This window comes from Gigantopelta aegis, chromosome 12, assembly GCF_016097555.1.
Source record: "Gigantopelta aegis isolate Gae_Host chromosome 12, Gae_host_genome, whole genome shotgun sequence".
Classification (NCBI taxonomy): domain Eukaryota; kingdom Metazoa; phylum Mollusca; class Gastropoda; order Neomphalida; family Peltospiridae; genus Gigantopelta; species Gigantopelta aegis.
In genome coordinates this window covers 12,624,236-12,644,242 of record NC_054710.1, presented here as the reverse complement: position 1 = coordinate 12,644,242, position 20,007 = coordinate 12,624,236, and the positions used below count along the sequence as shown (strand labels likewise).

Genomic DNA, 20,007 nt, shown 5'->3' with positions numbered 1-20,007 from the left:
CCCCGCCCACTCCACTTGAAAGCTAAGCAATTTAAAAATAAATCTCCTCCCTCACAATTTCTGATCATGCAGGCATCTTATGATTCCTATGCAAATAGCATCTTCTGATGCCTATGTAAATATTATGTCAATGAACAACTCAAGTTTACATGCATGGTTTATTCAATTAAAACATAATTAAACTGCCTTATCACTGTACAATCCAATAACAAGGACAGCAATATGTCATAGTTGACGTCAGTTATTCACCTCAGTGAGATGTCACCTAAGTCAGTTCGTGTGAATCGTGTGATGATGATGACACATCTCTGGAGAGTGACGACTCTGCTGGTGACTGTTCCCAGTGAGGAAGACGACAACGAGCAATATGTCATAGTTGACGTCAGTTGTTCACCTCAGTGAGATGTCACCTAAGTCAGTTCGTGTGAATCTTGTGATGATGACGACACATCTCTGGAGAGTGATGACTGCTGGTGACTGTTCCCAGTGAGGAAGACGACAACGAGCAATATGTCATAGTTGACGTCAGTTGTTCACCTCAGTGAGATGTCACCTAAGTCAGTTCGTGTGAATCGTGTGATGATGACGACACATCTCTGGAGAGTGATGACTCTGCTGGTGACTGTTCCCAGTGAGGAAGACGACAACGAGCAATATGTCATAGTTGACGTCAGTTGTTCACCTCAGTGAGATGTCACCTAAGTCAGTTCGTGTGAATCGTGTGATGACGATGACACATCTCTGGAGAGTGATGACTCTGCTGGTGACTGTTCCCAGTGAGGAAGACGACAACGAGCAATATGAGGATGAATTCAGTGATAGCAATGATGGTGATGAACAACTTGACAAAATCTGTCAATATAGAAATAATCTCGGACAACCTACAGGACAGGCCGCTTAACTGGCTTGACAGAACCTTGTGACTCCAAATGTTACCCAAGTCATTGATGTTAGCAATTCTGCATCTTCGACTAACAAGCTACAAACAATACTAGTTTTTGTTGTTTAGTTGTTTTTAATAGTATCAACAGACATGATTGTCAACATAGTAGATTGTAGATGATCATAGGAATGCATATTTCTGAAGATGATCATAGGAGTGCATGTTTCTGAAGATGATCATAGGAGTGCATGTTTCTGAAGATGATAAGAATGCATGTTTCTGAAGATGATCATAGGAATGCATGTTTCTGAAGATGATCATAGGAGTGCATGTTTCTGAAGATGATAAGAATGCATGTTTCTGAAGATGATCATAGGAATGCATGTTTCTGAAGATGATCATAGGAGTGCATGTTTCTGAACATGATCATAGGAGTGCATGTTTCTGAAGATGATGATAAGAATGCATGTTTCTGAAGATGATCATAGGAATGCATGTTTCTGAAGATGATCATAAGAATGCATGTTTCTGAAGATGATAAGAATGCATGTTTCTGAAGATGATCATAGGAAACATTTGTTTTGTTTAACGACACCACTGGAGCACATTGATTAATTTATCATCGGTTATTGGATGTCAAACATTTGGTAATTCTGACTCATAGTCATCAGAGGAAACCCGATACATTTTTCTTAAGGCAGCAAGGGATCTTTTATATACACTTTCCTACTGACAGGAAAGCACATACCACGGCCTTTGACCAGTTGTGGTGCACTGGTTGAAACGAGAGAAAAAAATGAATCATTTGAATGGATCCACTGAGGTGATTTGATCCTCTGACGCAAGCACCTCAGGTGAGTACTCAACCGACTGAGCTAAATTCTGTCCCTTGATCATAGGAATGCATGTTTCTGAAGATCGGCATCATTCAAAAGTCAGGCAAACCTTGGCTATCAACAATTCCCGATGTAGTATCCATTGCAGAAATCGTTTGCAGCTGCTAGTCTCTTACTCGAATCTCTTCAACATGCCTGCTACCAATGAAACAAAATCTTAATCCAAATCACATAATTGTTTCTGCAGTCAAGAGTATATTTGTCAAGTCATGACAACTCCCATGAATGACTGTCAGTATATTGTCCATAGGACTGCTACTCCGAGGATGATACATCCTGTATGTACATCAATTCCAGGATTTCAGGTAATATCCTACTTCTGTCTGTAGAATATATACGACAATCTTCCCTGTTGGATTTCAAGTAACATCGATTCCAGGATTTCACGTAATATCCTACTTCTGTCTGTAGAATATATACGACAATCTTCCCTGTTGGATTTCAAGTAACATCGCCCCTGCGTGTGCTGTAACCTCACCGTGGTGCAGGGGTGTAACATTCTCTTTGAGAATGGCCAATACAGCACAAATTGAAGTTTTAAAGTCAGTATCTATCTGTGATATTTGTATTTTTATTTTTGCAGTTCTTTACACTGTTTTTATTTATATCTTGAATTTTTGTGTTGATGTTGATCATCACCTTACTTGTTTCCATTACCATAGTTTGACACCCAATAGCCGATGTATATTTCGTGCTGGGGTGTCGTTAAACATTCATTCATTCATTCATTCAAGTAACATCGATTCCAGGATTTCACGTAATATCCTACTTCTGTCTGTAGAATATATACGACAATCTTCCCTGTTGGATTTCAAGTAACATCGATTCCAGGATTTCACGTAATATCCTACTTCTGTCTGTAGAATATATACGACAATCTTCCTCCAGAAATACTTTGGATGTCCTAGATATTACATCTCCTTGATTTGAAGAAATAAATCCATTGTATTCATCTGTTGGTCACAGGAGATTCAGGGCACTTTGAGGTTCAGAATGGAGCTGCATGTACCTTCAGAAACCCCTTTAGATCAGTGTCTGTATCCCGTAACACCAGGTTTCTTGGGCAAATTCAAAGTCTGGGAGTGGGTGAGATTTGTGAGCTCGAAATTTGAAGACTGTTGAGGATTTGGCTTAATTTCTAGAAGAATGTCAATAAAAAACAACGAGAGAGAAAACAAATATCAGAATTATAACACAAACAAATTGAAGGCACTGAACCAAGTTATTAAGAAATGTAAAACACTCCTGGCCATTACTTGTTTTTTCTATCAAATTATATAAAACATTTGTAAAATATGATTTTTTTTTTTTTTTTTTTTTTTAAATGTTAAAAACAATTCCTGGGACATGTTGACCACCTGCCCTTGTTTCCCCTGGATGGGGGTAGGCACAGTGTAACAGGGAATCGTGTGTGTGTTATTAATAAATTTGTTTTTTTAAAATGATGAATTCTGACAAATCAGATGTGTTTCCTGTCATCCTGGCGTTTATAATATACATGTACATGTGGTTCAAAATGCATTTCTTGCCAAACAGGGCGAGGCGTAGCCCAGTGGTACAGCGCTTGCTTGATGCACGGTCGGTTTGGGATCAATCCCCGTCAGTGGGCCCATTGCGCTATTTCTCGCTCCAGCCAGTGCACCACGACCGATTTATCAAAGGTCGTGTTATGTACTACCTTGTCTGTGGGATGGTGCATATAAAAGATCCCTTGCTGCTAATCGAAAAAAAGAGTAGCCCATGAAGTGGCGACAGCAGGTTTCCTCTCTCAATATCTCTGTGGTCCGTAACCATACGTCAGATGCCATATAACCGTAAATAGAATGTGTCGAGTGCATCGTTAAATAAAACATTTCTTTCTTTGTATTGAATGAAGTTTCAATGATTGTGGACTTATAGTTTGTTAGTAAGGGAGCTAGGTACATGTACATAAACACAGAACTTCAATGTTGAGCTAAACACAAAAGTTGATTCTGTCGCCACCGGAAAACCCCTCCATCTAGCCTTTTTACCATGTAAAAGTTGAACAATAATACAGTACTTTTAACCAAGAGAATGTCCACGAGAGGCATGCTTGAATATCTCTCTTAAAAATTGCTTACACTCACACAGTAACTGAAATTGCACAAATATTATCAAGAAACATTGAACACACTTACACATCTTTATTTTACTTTTTTTACTTTTTTTCTGAAAAATAGAAAAGAAAAAGTATATAATTTTAATTTAATTGAGTGAGTGAGTGAGTGAGTGAGTGAGTGAGTGAGTGAGTGAGTGAGTGAGTGAGTGAGTGAGTGAGTGAGTGTGTGTGTGTGTGTGTGTAGAGGGTGTGTGTGTGTGTGTGTGTGTGTAGAGGGTGTGTGTGTGTGTAGAGGGTGTGTGTGTGTGTGTAGAGGGTGTGTGTGTGTGTAGAGGGGTGTGTGTGTGTGTGGAGGGTGTGTGTGTGTGTGTGGTGTGTGTGTGTAGAGGGTGTGTGTGTGTGTGTAGAGGGTGTGTGTGTGTGTAGAGGGTGTGTGTGTGTGTGTGTGTGAGGGTGTGTGTGTGTGTGTGTAGAGGGTGTGTGTGTGTGTGTGTGTAGAGGGGGTGTGTGTAGAGGGTGTGTGTGTGTGTGTGTGTGTGTGTGTGTAGAGGGTGTGTGTGTGTGTGTAGAGGGTGTGTGTGTGTGTGTGTGTAGAGGGTGTGTGTGTGTGTGTGTGTAGAGGGTGTGTGTGTGTGTAGAGGGTGTGTGTGGAGGGTGTGTGTGTGTGTGGAGGGTGTGTGTGTGGAGGGTGTGTGTGTGTGTGTGGAGGGTGTGTGTGTGTGTGGAGGGTGTGTGTGTAGAGGGTGTGTGTGTGTGTGGAGGGTGTGTGTGTAGAGGGTGTGTGTGTGTGTGTGTGTGTGGAGGGTGTGTGTGTGTGTGGTGGATTTGAGGACAAAATACCTCATAAACTTTGAACATGTAAGAACACAAAACATGTACCGGTAACGTGTCCTAATTCACATATTAATGAAATTCGGAATTTCAGGAAAATCCTCAGGATTTCCATGCATCTCTGAGCTACCATTAATTAATTTATTTGGAACAAACAGTCAATAACTTGTAGTTAATTGGTTATACTGTGCAGACCCTGTTAACTTATGTGAAGTAACCGATGATGTAGGTTCAGGAGACTTTTCACAATATTTAGCTAAAAAAATAAAGACACGCATTGAATTGCTTTAACCGTCTGACTACCGGCCTCTGTGGCGTCCTGGTTAGGCCATCGGTCTACAGGCTGGTAGGTACTGGGTTCGGATCCCAGTCGAGGCATGGGATTTTTAATCCAGATACCGACTCCAAACCCTGAGTGAGTGCTCCGCAAGGCTCAATGGGTAGGTGTAAACCACTTGCACCGACCAGTGATCCATAACTGGTTCAACAAAGGCCATGGTTTGTGCTATCCTGCCTGTGGGAAGCGCAAATAAAAGATCCCTTGCTGCCTGTCGTAAAAAGAGTAGCCTATGTGGCGACAGCGGGTTTCCTCTAAAAAGAGTGTCAGAATGACCATATGTTTGACGTCCAATAGCCGATGATAAGATTAAAAATCAATGTGCTCTAGTGGCGTCGTTAAACAAAACAAACTTTACTTTACTTTTTAACCTTCTGACTATATATATTTAAGGGGCGGGATAATGTGCAGTCGGTCTGGGATTGATAATCCCCATACACCACGACTGGCATATCAAAAGCAGTGGTGTACACTACCTGGTCTGTGGGATGGTGCACATAAAAATCCTTGGCTGCTAATTGAAGAAGTGGACGACAGTGGGGGTTTTCTCTCAATATCTGTGAGATAGTATTGCAAACTTCACTCAATCGATGAGATATAAATCATATTTGACCAAAACCATGAAATATGCTCTATGTATTCTGCATTCAGTACATGTACTCATCCATATTTCCTGCAATTCTGCACACATGTACAGCACTGATTGGAAATAATAATAGAACAACACTGATCAACACTAATCATGATAATTAATGGCCACTTTAGTGTTTTATTTTTTGCGTAAAAAAGACCAAGGAATATTTAGTTGAAATGTGGCGAGTATTTTCGCTTGACAACAATGGCAGAGCATGACGGTCATTTTCAAGAATTGATAGCTGATTGTGACAGCTAGTTTGAAAAGTAATTTGACCATTTTACAAACAACGAAAATCGAGAAATATTGGGATATGAATCGAGAAATATTGAGATATGAATCGTAGATTGTTTCCAAAAAATATTCCTGGTCAGTAAAACAGTTACTGGTAATAATGGCCATAAATACTGCGCCACATCTGTTCACAAATTAATGTGCGTAAGTAAACGCGACTTTATACAGGATAGGACAGGATAGCACAGACAGGATAGCACATACCACAGCCTTTGATGTACCAGTCATGGTGCACTGGACGGAGCGAGAAATAGCCCAATGGGCTCACTGATGGAAATCGATCCCAGACCGACCGCACATCAAGCAAGTGCTTTACCACTAGGCTACATCCCGCCCCCATACTTATTTGGAAGTCAGTAACTTATTGCTCATTGGTTACACTGTGAAGATCCCGTTAACTTACCTGAAACAAGCTCTTGGCTTTCGTCTGACGACAAAGGTAGAAAAGACCTTTCAGAATTAACTGAAAAACAAAAACAAGACACACATTCAACTGCTTTAAACAAGTTTTTTTTAAAGAAACATAAGCTAGCCCTACTGAAAAAGAAAAAGGAAATCCAGACCGGGCTTCTAGAAATTTTATAAAATCCACTAGCCATGGGATCAGTGATTACATTTATTTACCAGCCATGATTAAAAATTCACTAGCCTTACTTTAAGTAAATACAAATTTACTAATACACATGTAGTAAGAATAGGTTATGTCACCTAAAGATGGACATAGAGCTTAAAAGCCCTTAGATATTGGGTGGGGGGAAGCAGGATATTCATATTTACAAAATGGACTTAAATGCATTTGACAACTTGTTTTTTTTTTCACTAGCCATCGTGCATGGAGATAGTAGTTATTTACTAGCCCAACAATGAATATGACTAGCCATGGGAGTGGGGATACCATAATCTAGAAGCCCTGAAGTCCACTGCATTTTCAACTGAAGTGTGCATGAATACGTGGATGGCAATCATGCATGCACACTTTTATACCCATGGTGAGAACGCATCGCACGGGCACAACATACAGAATTCCAGACATGGGTGCGTTGAGACAACCCATTTGTTGGGGTGATAGTAGGTACACGTGTTTGCATAACTTTTACCATTCTGTTGTGGCCTATAACCGGAAGTACCATTACTCATATTGAAATCCAAATGCTACTTAGGAAACCTCACTCTGGGGTTAATCCATGAAGGCCATACATTCCTTCTTTCATAATTAGTGTGTTGGACGGGCATCGTTACCATGTGTAGTACTAACAATATGAGTGACCCTTCAATAGAGACGCTGAGTATATATATCCTATAGAACAAACATTCTGAGTACTGCTAAAGCAACCTCTGCAGTTGCCCATGGCAACCAGCAATGCCGTGGAGTTTTTAATTCTCTATGGCACGTTTTTGTCTTGGACTATATTCAGGCTTTTTGTCCATGACATGTCTTTCTGCCATGGACATTTTCTTAAAGGCACTGTCCTGAGTTTGCAGCCATTGTAAGACGTTTGCGATAACACAGCCTTGTTGGCGACAACTATTTCATACTAAATACATTTTCTTGTTTAGAATACCAGTGTCTGTATATCGAATGTGTTTGCGGTCGTGTACTAATGTTTGTAGCACTCAGTTTTTACTTCAATTTGTGATATATATTTTTTCGTACGTACAAAATTATTGGGAGGTGAAATCCGGTCTGGGCTACTACAAGCATTAGGACAACAACAAACACCTTGTGAATACAGACACTGATATTTTAAATGAGAAAATGTATTTAAGTTGTATGTTACGCCATCGAAAAGGCTGCATTGCTCTGAATCATTTTACAATGGTAGTACACTCAGGACTGTCCCTTTAATTGCTGTGGCTGAAAAACAACATAAGCATGTTCCCTACCAGGCCCAAACAATTTCATATCTCCACAGTTCAAGGATCATAACTTACACAAATCTAACAAAATGCATTTCATCGTACAAACACCAGGATGACCAGAAACACTATTTGTTTTACACACCTGTTGGTTTGAACACCATGCATTATTTTTGATAACACATGGGTTGTTTACACATGTACGTGTGTTAACAATTTCAAGACATACTACTGGCTGCTCCCTGGTGATGACCAGGTCACCAATGTCATACATCCAATAAAAAAACTAGCACGGTGGAAATCGATTACACTGTGACGTCTAGTTAACCTGACAATCATGGGTCTGTGACGCATAAGTTAGCTACAAGTGCAATGGCTATAAATAACTTTTAGTCGAAAAAGATGTTAAAATTTGCTTAAAACATGATTTTTTTTAGGATATGCAAGAAATAGAATAATACATTTGTGTCCGTTAGATACCATTTATCTCACAACTCGTTTAAAAAATGTACCAAACTCGCTTTCGCTCATTAAGATACATTTTAAAACAACTCGCGAGATAAATGGTATCTAACGGCCACTTATGTATTATTCCCTATGGATGTATGGATATGGATAATCTAAGCATAAAAAATGGCTCTAATAGAGAAAAAATAGTCTGACTTTAACACCCTTAATAAAACTTGGTTTGGGTTTCTTATTGGGAGTTTTGCATTCATAAATGAAAACAACATTGAGCTAGAAAATAAAACATCTGAGAAACTTTGTAACAGCTTGAAAACTATGACGATACTACATCAAAGGACTATACAGCTGGCATGGCTTCAGAGTAACTCAAATATAATTCAAAAAATAAAAAAATAAAAAAAATAAAAAAATAAAGAGGACTTTTCATCTGGGAGCATTAATTCATGTATTTCGTCAGTATATAACTTAGTTATTCTGTAAATGTCTTGTTAGTAGCTCACCTATAGTAAATGTTTGGCTTTCTCCTGATGATGTAAAATCACAAGACCTCTTGGAACAAGTACCTAAAAAGAAGACACACTATGAATTGTTTAAGAAAACAAAAACGCCAGTCTTAAAAAAGAAAAAAAGAAAAGAAAAAAATAAGGTAACAAATATAAACCCTTTCAACATGAAATGTGTCCACATATTAATGAACTAAATGTCTTTATTAATACCCATGACAAATTATGGTTATATAATTTTGTGTCCAACACTCAGTTATTTTTTTTTTTCTTGTTTTTTTGTTATGTGTGTGTGTGAGAGAGAGAGAGAGAGAGAGAGAGAGAAATAGAAAAACCTAGTGCCTTGAAGATGATATATCATATGAGCTACATACCACCCCAAGCCTCTGAAAATATAAACACTGACAATTGTTTTGTTCGCACTTTAATCATGCAAGTCTTGTTTTGCATAATCTTGCTGTAAAGACCCTATTTACTTACGCAAAGTAATAAGTTTCTTTCAAGGATCGACTTCCATAATATTAAACTAAAATGAACACCTTGAAATGCTTTATAAACAACTCCACATTTAAAGAAAAGGAGTAAACCCTTTCAACCAGTAGCAACATGATTAATAAACATGTCTGCAAGGATTAACAATTCCAACCCTCAAATGAACTTGCTTCTTTTAGAAAGCAATATAGCTGCTTGAGAAACTGATCATCAGAAAATATATATTATACATTTTAAGCGGCATTTGCTGCCTACAGTCTTTCAATTTTGAATTTTGAGCCTTGATCATCAGAACATGTTGATCACTGATCATCAATTATAGGATGTCAAACATTTGGTAATTCTGAAACATATTGGATGTCAAATATTTGGTAATTCTGAAACATACTGGATGTCAAACATTTGGTAATTCTGAAACATATTGGATGTCAAACATTTGGTAATTCTGAAACATATTGGATGTCAAATATTTGGTAATTCTGAAACATATTGGATGTCAAACATTTAGTAATTCTGAAACATATTCAAATATTTGGTAATTCTGAAACATACTGGATGTCAAACATTTGGTAATTCTGAAACATATTGGATGTCAAACATTTGGTAATTCTGAAACATACTGGATGTCAAACATTTGGTAATTTTGACACATATTTTGGGTGTCAAACATTTGGTCATTCTGTCACATATTGGATGCCAAACATTTGGTAATTCTGACATGCACAGGATGTCAAACACTTGGTAATTCAAACACTTATTGGATGTCAAGCAATTGGGTAATTCTCACAAGTCAAACATTTGGTAATTCTGTCACATATTGAATATCAAACATTTGGTCATTCTGTCACATATTGGATATCAAACATTTGGTAATTCTGGCACATATTGGATATCAAACATTTGGTCATTCTGGCACATATTGAATGTCAAACATTTGGTAATTCTGTCACATATTGGATGTCAAACATTTGGTAATTCTGAAACATACTGGATGTCAAACATTTGGTAATTCTGAAACATATTGGATGTCAAACATTTGGAAATTCTAAAACATATTGGATGTCAAACATTTGGTAATTCTGACATGTATTGGATGTCAAACATTTGGTAATTCTGAAACATATTGGATGTCAAACATTTGGTAATTCTGTCACGTATTGGATGTCAAACATTTGGTCATTCTGTCACGTATTGGATGTCAAACATTTGGTAATTCTGACATGCACAGGATGTCAAACACTTGGTAATTCAAACACTTATTGGATGTCAAGCAACTGGATAATTTTCACAAGTCAAACATTTGGTAATTCTGTCACATACTGAATATCAAACATTTGGTAATTCTGTCACATATTGGATATCAAACATTTGGTAATTCTGGCACATATTGGATATCAAACATTTGGTAATTCTGTCACATATTGAATGTCAAACATTTGGTAATTCTGGCACATATTGGATATCAAACATTTGGTAATTCTGGCACATATTGGATATCAAACATTTGGTAATTCTGTCACATATTGAATGTCAAACATTTGGTAATTCTGGCACATACTGGATGTCAAACATTTGGTCATTCGAGCTTTGATACACCAGTCATGGTGCACTGGCTGGAATAAGAAATAACCCAATGGGCCCACCGATGGGAATTGATCCTAGATCGATCACACATCAGGTGAGCGCTGTACCACTGATCTACGTCCCGCCCTGCACCATGTGATACCCCAGCAAAGAAATTTCAATATTTATTTGGAGACGAGTAATATTGTTTATGTTTATCATCAGACGAAGTGCTCTGAATTGACAAACATTTTCACATTTCTTACAGTTACAGTCAAACTTGTCCTAGCGGTCACCTGTAAACAGCAGTCACCTGCCTTAAGCGGACACTTTTTTTTCCTCCCAAATGATTCATAATGTAAATGTACCTGTAATAAGCGATCACCTGTCTAACATGGCCAGCAGCCAGCTAAATCTGATCCCAAATCAATAAAATACCTGTATTAAGCGGCCACAGTAAATGTTATATAAAAGGGATAGTTTAACAACAGCGATAAGGTGCAGCAAATAACCAATCTTCACACCTTCAGGAACCCTAGTAGTACTCATTCAGTCCCGACATCTCGACTGTGTGTCAATTAGGAAATTATGACTCTGGAATGCATGTAACTGCCTCTGGGCCGGCAACGCTTGATATATGTAGATTCACTTACATGTACTATGACAATACACCACATGAAGTAGCAACTAAATAGTTAAATGGAAAAAAGAAAACAAAATTGGTGAGAACGGTTAACTTGATACATTCCAGTTGCATTTTGTCTGTCAAAAGTTGATTTATAGTCAACTGTGAAACACACATCCGTTAATTAGCAGTACAGATGGTAAAACAAGAAGAAAAAAAATGTTTTAAAGACTGTGTGTGACAACCTGTAATCAGCGGCCACCTGTCTTAAGCGGCCACTTTTATCTACTCCCTTGTGTGGTCACTTAAAGACGTGTTTGACTGTAATTATAAATTCAAATCATCAAAATGTTTTATGCGCACCAGACAGTCGAGTCAATAAACTGTCACATAAGCTTCTACAGGTAGTATTAAACCAAATAACTTCCGGCTGGGTCAAGTCCTGTGATTGGTCATAAATGTGAGTGTGTTGGTTGTAAAATATAATAGTTTCATCTGGGTAAAAAAATATGCAATTTTATTTCATCTAGTACCAATGTGTCAAGTAGCCTTGTGCTTGAAACATGTATGGGGTACCTGTAAAAAAAAGTACTCAAATTTTGTGCGGAACTAGGATAGTCATATAGACGCTACCCATTATCTCAGAAACGAGCAGCTTGACCCCCAATTTTTTCTGATTCACTTTAAGTGTGAGGGCTGGTAGTATTTATATCCGTGGCGTTTGTCGATTGATACGCTGCAGGTAGGAGTTTTAGCCACATATGTTACTATTGTCGTCTATGGGATTTCATTTGGTATAGTATACACCCTATACAGACATTTGGACAACCAAACAAGCACATATTTTTAGTCAAGAGACAGTGAATGTCAATTCCTACTAAACAAGTATTTTGAGAGTATTTCTCAAGCAATACATGTCTTCTACCTGGCGTTATTTTTTTTTAGTATATCCTAAGTGCAACGGCCATGACTGAATTTTTTTTATAAATTGACATGAAAGTCAAACTTGATATGTAGCAGTATCTGATAAACCTATACACAAAATTTCAGCTTAGTATCTTGAGCAGTTGTGGGAAAAAAAGTCTGGAAAACAATGTTTCATATCTTTTTAAGTTAAAGGGCCATAATTTTGTTAAAATGGGTAAATCGCACGAAAATCAAACTTGATCTGTAACAATTTTTGGAAAATATTTAAACGACCAGCCTGATTTTTTATATAAAAAAAGACTATGTTTGTTTGTTTTACAATGTTGCTGGTTTGGAGGAAATACTTATTTTAGCTTTCTTCCTTCCCTTTCTCTCCTTGCTCCATGGCATATTCTGTGTATAATTGCTATGTACGGTAACCCTGACATTATCTATTGTTTTTCTGTTTTCCAGCTCGCCGGAGGGCGTATTCACTGGAATGGAACAAAATGGCTGTGCCCGTTATATCTAATAGCCATCACATTTAACCATTTTATTAATTAAATATAATAATATACTTGTTGATATTAAGCAATAATGTGCATTATATATTATTGAATATGCATACCAATCCAACAGCCTTGCTTACACATTCCTTTAACAATTGGTTTTTTTCAGCGTGACTGTGCATGTGCATAACCTAGTTCAATGGGTTTTCTGTATTGATCATGTTAACTTATGTAAAGTAACTGTCTCACTTTCTTCAGACAACGTAGGGTCAGGAGACTTCCTGGAATATTTTACTAAAATGAATAAGACACACTTTTAATTGCTTTAGAAACAACACCACATTTAAAGAAAAGGAATGAAATAAAGAAAGAAATGTTTTTTTATTTAACGACACATTCAACATATTTTATTTATGGCTATATGGCGTCAGACATATGGTTAAGGACCACACAGATTTGGAGAGGAAACCCGCTGTCGCCACTACATGGGCTATTCTTTCCGATTAGCAGCAAGGGATCTTTTATTTGCGCTTCCCACAGGCAGGATAGCACAAACCATGACCTTTGTTGAACCAGTTATGGATCACTGGTCGGTGCAAGTGGTTTACACCTATCCATTGAGCCTTGCGGAGCACTCACTCAAGGTTTGGAGTCGGTATTTGGATTAAAAATCCCATGCCTTGATTGGGATCCGAACCCAGTACCTACCAGCCTGTAGACCGATGGCCTAACCATGACGCCACCGAGGCTGGTTTAAAGAAAAGGAATGAACATACACTCCGGAAGCCAACATCGAATATCACCAGGCAGGCTCTGACATGGAACCCACTATAGGCAGAAGAAAAAGAGGCTGCCCAAGGAACACATGGCGAAGGGACCTTCATGTGGACACCGAGAAGACAGGATACACCTGGCCCCGTGCTTATGAACCTTAAAGTCTATACTTCAATAAAGTCCAGACTTTAACGTCATGGCAATGCCATTCAAATAGCATTACGTTAAAGTCTGGACTTTATTAAAGTCAAGACTTTAAGTTTTATAAGCATGGGCCCTGGAGGCAGCTTGACAGGACAGACAACTCTGGAAAACTGTAATCAATGGCCTACATGTATGCCCCAGAAGGGATGACGGGCATAAGTAAGTAATGAACATTTAAACAAGTAGCAGTAGCATGAATCTCTCTCTCACTCACGATTAACAATTCCAACACTTAAATGTAACTGAGGAAGGCAAGGTCTCTCCCAATGAGTTACCTCCCCTTCCAGCTTCTGAAACTGAATTTAATAATTAGGACATAACCATATGGAGTTTTTAGATTTGCGGGTGTTATTGTCTATTTGATCCCTCAAATGTCATTTTTGACCGAAGGCGAATGAAATATATGCGGGCATCAAATAGACAATAATACCTGCAAATCTAAATACTCAATATGGTTATGTCCATTATAAACTGTATCGTTTTTCTACGCAACTAACTGTATATTTGGTATTTCTTGAAAAAAATGCCTGGCTAAAATCTAACTGTAGACTCTTGAATCGTCAACTTTGCCTGTTCCAATTGCTAATGACATCACTTTCTAATGACGTCATTAGCTTTCTGGGTGTTATTTTCATTTGATCCTGGAAAAAGAATGTAATTAACCAATCACAATACAGAACACACTCACCATCAGTTTACAATTGCTTATTTCACACTTAGATTGCATGTGCATATGCATAATGTTTTTTTCGCTAAAGACCATGTTAACTTACGTATAGTGAATGTCTCACTTTCTTCTGATAACAGAGGTTGAGTCTTCTGGGATTTAACTAAAATAGATAAGACACACTTTGAATTGCTTTATAAACAACACCACATTTAAAGAAGAAAAACTATGTCTCTAAGATTAACAATTCCAACTCTTCAAAGCACAGACCCCAATTTCAGCACAGTAAAATGGACACTATATATAAGCTTGGTTAATATATACAAACCTGAAACATATATCTGGCTAAAGTTATAATAAGACAAAAACTAAAGTCTGTAATGTTTAAATGGGAAAATATATCATCTAAAAATTGACGAGTTTGGCTTGTTATCTGTTAATTGTTAGGGGTACATGTATTTTTAGAATTATGAAAAATTATTTTGGGACATTACAAAAAAAAAAAAAAGGATGACCAAAAACACTTCGGATGTACAAAAATGGATATTCTAAACAATAAAATGATTACAACTTGTAATTTAAATTGTCAAAAATGGCTCTAAGAACTATATACATCCTTCCGCTGCCCTCTGAAAATTATGTAAACAACTGTTTTGTTTGCGCTTTGACCAAGCAGATCTTGTCTTTAATTATACCTGGCTCAAAGGTTTTTCTGCAAGCAACGTCAACTTACGTGGAATGACTGTCTGAGCTTCTTCTGATGACAAAGGTTCAGGTGGCTTCTCAGAATAGTTCACTAAAATGAGCAAGACACAACATCGCAACATAATTAATGGAACGAATATCCATCAGGATTGGATAAGTCTCCCATGGGCTGTCCTGCCACGATCTTAACAGATCAGGCCCTGGGACAAACTAGGGAAGGAAGGAAATTGTTTATTTAACAACGCACTCAACACATTTTATTTTCGGTTATATGGCGTCGGACATATGGTTAAGGACCACACAGATATCGAGCGAGGGAACCTGCTGTCGCCACTGCATAAGCTACTCTTTTCAGTTAGCAGCAAGGGATCTTTTATATGCACCATCGCATAGATAGGATAGTACATATCACGGTTTTTGTTGTACTAGTCATGGTGCACTGGCTGGAGCGAGTAATAGCCCAATGGGCCCACTGACGGGGATCAATTCCAAACTGACTGTGCATCAAGCAATGGGTTTACCACTGGGCTACATCTCGCCCCCTCGGGACAACCTAGGGAGACAAACAATAACGAGCTACTCTCGATATACTAAAATTTAAAAATTATACGTCGCTCCCTTTTATCTTTCGGCAGACCGTTCAAACGATCAAATTACTTCATGGCCGAAACTGCACATGCAACCTTTCTTTTTTGGCTTTATCCTACGGAACTTTTGAATATTACCATAGTACCAAAACCACCCACCGCCTGCTACTGACCCCGGTTCGACTGCTGGTGCTCTCTTGCGCCTGCCAGTATGGGTGGTCCCTTCTCCCATCCACCCCAACTCTTTCCTGTCCTGGACAGAGGAGCCAGCCAAGACCGACACCTGTGCCCATGACAGGCGGGTGCTACAATAGCTTGCTCTGAATGTGCATCTAAACCCCTATGACATGACATGACATGACATGACATGACATCGGGATTAACCATTCCATCTCACCCGGCCTCGGTGGTGTTGTGGTTAAGCCGTTAAGCCATTGGACATAAGGCTGGTAGGTACTTAACCCAGGGTTCGCAGCCCGGTACCGGCTCCCACCCGAAGCGGGTTTTAACAACTCAATTAAGGTGCAAGACCATGTTACACCGACTTCCATCTTACTAACCACTAAACCATGGGGCCCAATTTCACAATCCTTTAAATCTACTATAGTCTGTGGTATCTAAACATGTATCCTGCCTGTGGGAAGCGCAAATAAAAGAACCCTTGCTGCTAACCGGAAAGAGTAGCCCATGTAGTGGCGACAGCGGGTTTCCTCTCAAAATCTGTGTGGTCCGTAACCATATGTCTGACGCCATATAACCGTAAATAAAATGTGTTGAGTGCGTCGTTAAATAAAACATTTCTTTCTTTTCTTTTTCTAAACATGTATCCGCATGTAAATTGTAGGGAGAGGTCTTAATATAGGCTAAGCCTGTTATGTTGACCAATCCCAGTATGTTGTTTTGGCAAATAAAATATTGTTTAAACCAATTTCACAAAACATTGTTAGCCTAGTTTTGCACATAAACATAAATCTACGACTAAACCACAATTCTTATTACTACAATAGTGCAACAAATAAAGCTTGAAATACACATACATTTATTTCATTTTCTTTTATCTTTAAAATGCTCCATCTTCTATAATGATGTAATTTTCTGTGTGAAATAGATGCCAAACACGTCTAGACGCAATTATGGTTGGTTCGCGTACTGTAGATGCCAAACACGCGTACACGTATAACCGGTATAACTGCTAAGGTCGACGACAGTCACTTTTCGCACCCTTGTTTTGGCTTTGTACACAGTAAATAAAACATATCCGAAGGTAATTTTTTGATATGATATATTTGACAAAAGGTACTTTTTATTTCTTTCATCTTTTGAAACTTAAAATTAATATTTTGTCCAGAATTATGAAAAATAACAAAATACCAACCTGTAAACAACGTTGTCCGCTTGTTATAGAAATATGACAGGAGTCAAGGTTAGTAGACCAGTTTTTATTTTAATGTGGCGAAGCATTGTAATAATATAGCTAATTTTAAATTTGAATGACGTCAGTATTCCAATGACGTCACTTTGAATCGCCTTACAATAACCATACACTGGGTACATGATGTTTCCGTTTTAAGAATGCTGGAAAAATTCCAATGCAAACTTGCTATTGAAATATTTGTTTGAACATTACTAATGCATCTGAATGTGTTTGAAGAAAATCTTGTGATTAACAAATTGTACCTTTTACAAAATATGGATTTCAAGTGAAATTACGGTAAGATATGCTATATTTATTGTGTACGAACCCAAAACAAGGGTGCGAAAAGTGACTGTCGTTGACCTTTAATAGTAGCAAACGTAAACTTACTATGTTTAGTGAAATAGGCCCCTGTCCTGGACAGACAGCTCATGTAGCTGAGGTGTGTGTGCCCAGGACAGCGTGCTTGAACTTTAATTGGATATAAGCATGAATATAAGTTGAAATGAAGGAATGAATTCCATTCCTTCAATGTATTTGTTACTCTTACAACACTGGGCTAAAACCTAGATAAAATTTGTTATGCAAGGCCTGTAAAGAATTTACTGCATGGGCCCAACGATTTTTTTCATATCTCCTAAATTCAAGGGCCATAACTGTGAAAAATGAGTAAATCACCATCAAAGTTAAACTTGATCTGTAACAGAAAATGATAATGCTATACACACCATTTCAGCTCAGTATCTTGAGGCAGGCATTACAAAATAAAGTCAAGAAAAAAAAAATTCATATCAATGTCCTAAGTTCAAGGGCCAAAACTATGTCACAAATGGGTAAATTGCCATGAAAATCAAACTTGATCTGTAACAGTATATGGTAAAGATATACACCAAATTTTAGCTAACAATTTCAAAGGAAAGAAAGACATATTTTATTTAACGACGCACTCAACACATTTTATTTATGGTTATATAGCGTCAGACATATGGTTACGGACCACACAGATATTGAGAAAGGAAACCTGCTGTCGCCACTTCATGGGCTACTCTTTCTGATTAGCAGCAAGGGATCTTTTATATGCACCATCCCACAGACAGGGTAGCACATACATGTACCACGGCCTTTGATATACCAGTCGTGGTGCACTGGCTGGAACGAGAAATAGCCTAATGGGCCCACCGACAGGGATCGATCTCACAACGACCGCACATCGAGCGAGCACTGTACCACTGGGATACGTCCCGCCACCAATTTCAAAGGCTTCTGAAAAAAGCATCCGGGAAAACTATATGGGACAGACGGACAGACAGATAAAGATCAAACCTATAGTCCCCTCTACTTGGACCGGTAATGGACTTGTAACAGCAACTTACAGTTCAAAAGTTATTCTTTAAAGATCCGGTTAACTTATGTGAATTACTTGGTTGGATTTCTTAAGATTGTCGTCTCTGAGGTAGCATTATTTAATATATTATATTAATATCTTATGAGTAAATTACGAGGAATTACGGATTATCTGTCCCAAGTGAAATTAATGTCACAAGGGACTGATAATCCGTAATTCCGAGTATTGAGTGGGTTATTGTATTTATTACCCATAGTGTAAATAGTTTAGAAACTTAAACTTTAAACTTCTTACAGGACACAAACTATATAGTATACAAGACGTGAAAGTCTGAGGAAACTGATGATGTCGTGAATGAAAAGCAATGACGTCAAAAGCTATCTTTAGGTACACAAATCAAATGTAAGCAAGAGAGGTCACATTCGTAATTAACTGACGTTTCTAGTGGGAAGTGAATGAACTAAAAATTTTTTAGTTTAGAGCATGTTTAATTGCTTAAACGATTTCAACAAAAACTGAACACTGGTGGAGCTAAATGTTTTGTAAAATCTCATCAACGAGAGACGACAGTCGATGAAACCGATGACGTCACCAAACTAACGTCATGGCGTCAGTGGGGAAAGATAGAAAATATATTCACCCACATTTCACTGCCCATATGGGTAATAAATTAATATAACTCAATAGTTTTCTTGTAAAAACCCTGTTATTAACTTACATGAAGTACTTGGTTGGACTTTTTCTTGTAGTGTAGGCTTTTGAGACGAGTCAGTATATCTAACTAAAGAGAACAAAACACAATTAATTTTTTTTAAACAATAAAGAAAGAAATGTTTTATTTAACGACGCACTCAACACATTTTATTTACAGTTATATGGTGTCAGACATATGGTTACGGACCACACATATTTTGAGAGGAAAACCGCTGTCGCCACTTCATGGGTTACTCTTTCCGATTAGCAGCAAGGGATCTTTTATTTGCGCTTCCCACAGGCAGGATAGCACAAACCATGGCCTTTGTTGAACCAGTTATGGATCACTGGTCGGTGCAAGTGGTTTACACCTACCCACTGAGCCTTGCAGAGCACTCACTCAGGGTTTGGAGTCAGTATCTGGATTAAACATCCCATGCCTCGACTGAGATCCGAACCCATTACCTACCAGCCTGTTGACCGATGGCCTAACCATGACGCCATGCAGCGAGGCCGGTTTTAAACAATAAAGAATTTAGATAAGAATTCTATGGAATTAAACGTTTTTTTGGTACACTGTGATGAACGTCTGTAGATTCAGCTACAAACCAAGTTTCATTGACCTGGGTTTTTTGTTTTTTGTTTAACAACACCACTAGAGCACATTAATTAATCATCAGCTATTGGATGTCAAACATCTGATAATTCATCAGAGGAAACCCGCTACATTTACAATACAT

General features: G+C 38.0%; 1 protein-coding gene across 2 annotated transcripts in view; it reads right to left on the bottom strand.

Moving 5' to 3' along the window:
* Positions 1 to 2,396: 2,396 nt before the first annotated feature.
* Positions 2,397 to 20,007, bottom strand: part of LOC121385746 (B-cell receptor CD22-like) — a 44,417-nt gene continuing 26,806 nt past the window's right edge. The window contains exons 9-15 of one of the 2 annotated variants that reach the window (XM_041516515.1): positions 19,293 to 19,355; positions 15,257 to 15,319; positions 14,630 to 14,686; positions 8,781 to 8,843; positions 6,359 to 6,418; positions 3,939 to 3,969; positions 2,397 to 2,917 (exon numbers count right to left, since the gene is read on the bottom strand). In XM_041516515.1, coding sequence (XP_041372449.1) covers positions 3,959 to 3,969; positions 6,359 to 6,418; positions 8,781 to 8,843; positions 14,630 to 14,686; positions 15,257 to 15,319; positions 19,293 to 19,355 — 317 coding nt within the window. In that variant the 3' untranslated portion in view covers positions 2,397 to 2,917; positions 3,939 to 3,958. The remainder of the gene's footprint in view (positions 2,918 to 3,938; positions 3,970 to 6,358; positions 6,419 to 8,780; positions 8,844 to 14,629; positions 14,687 to 15,256; positions 15,320 to 19,292; positions 19,356 to 20,007) is intronic. The other variant, XM_041516516.1, reaches the window with a different exon arrangement.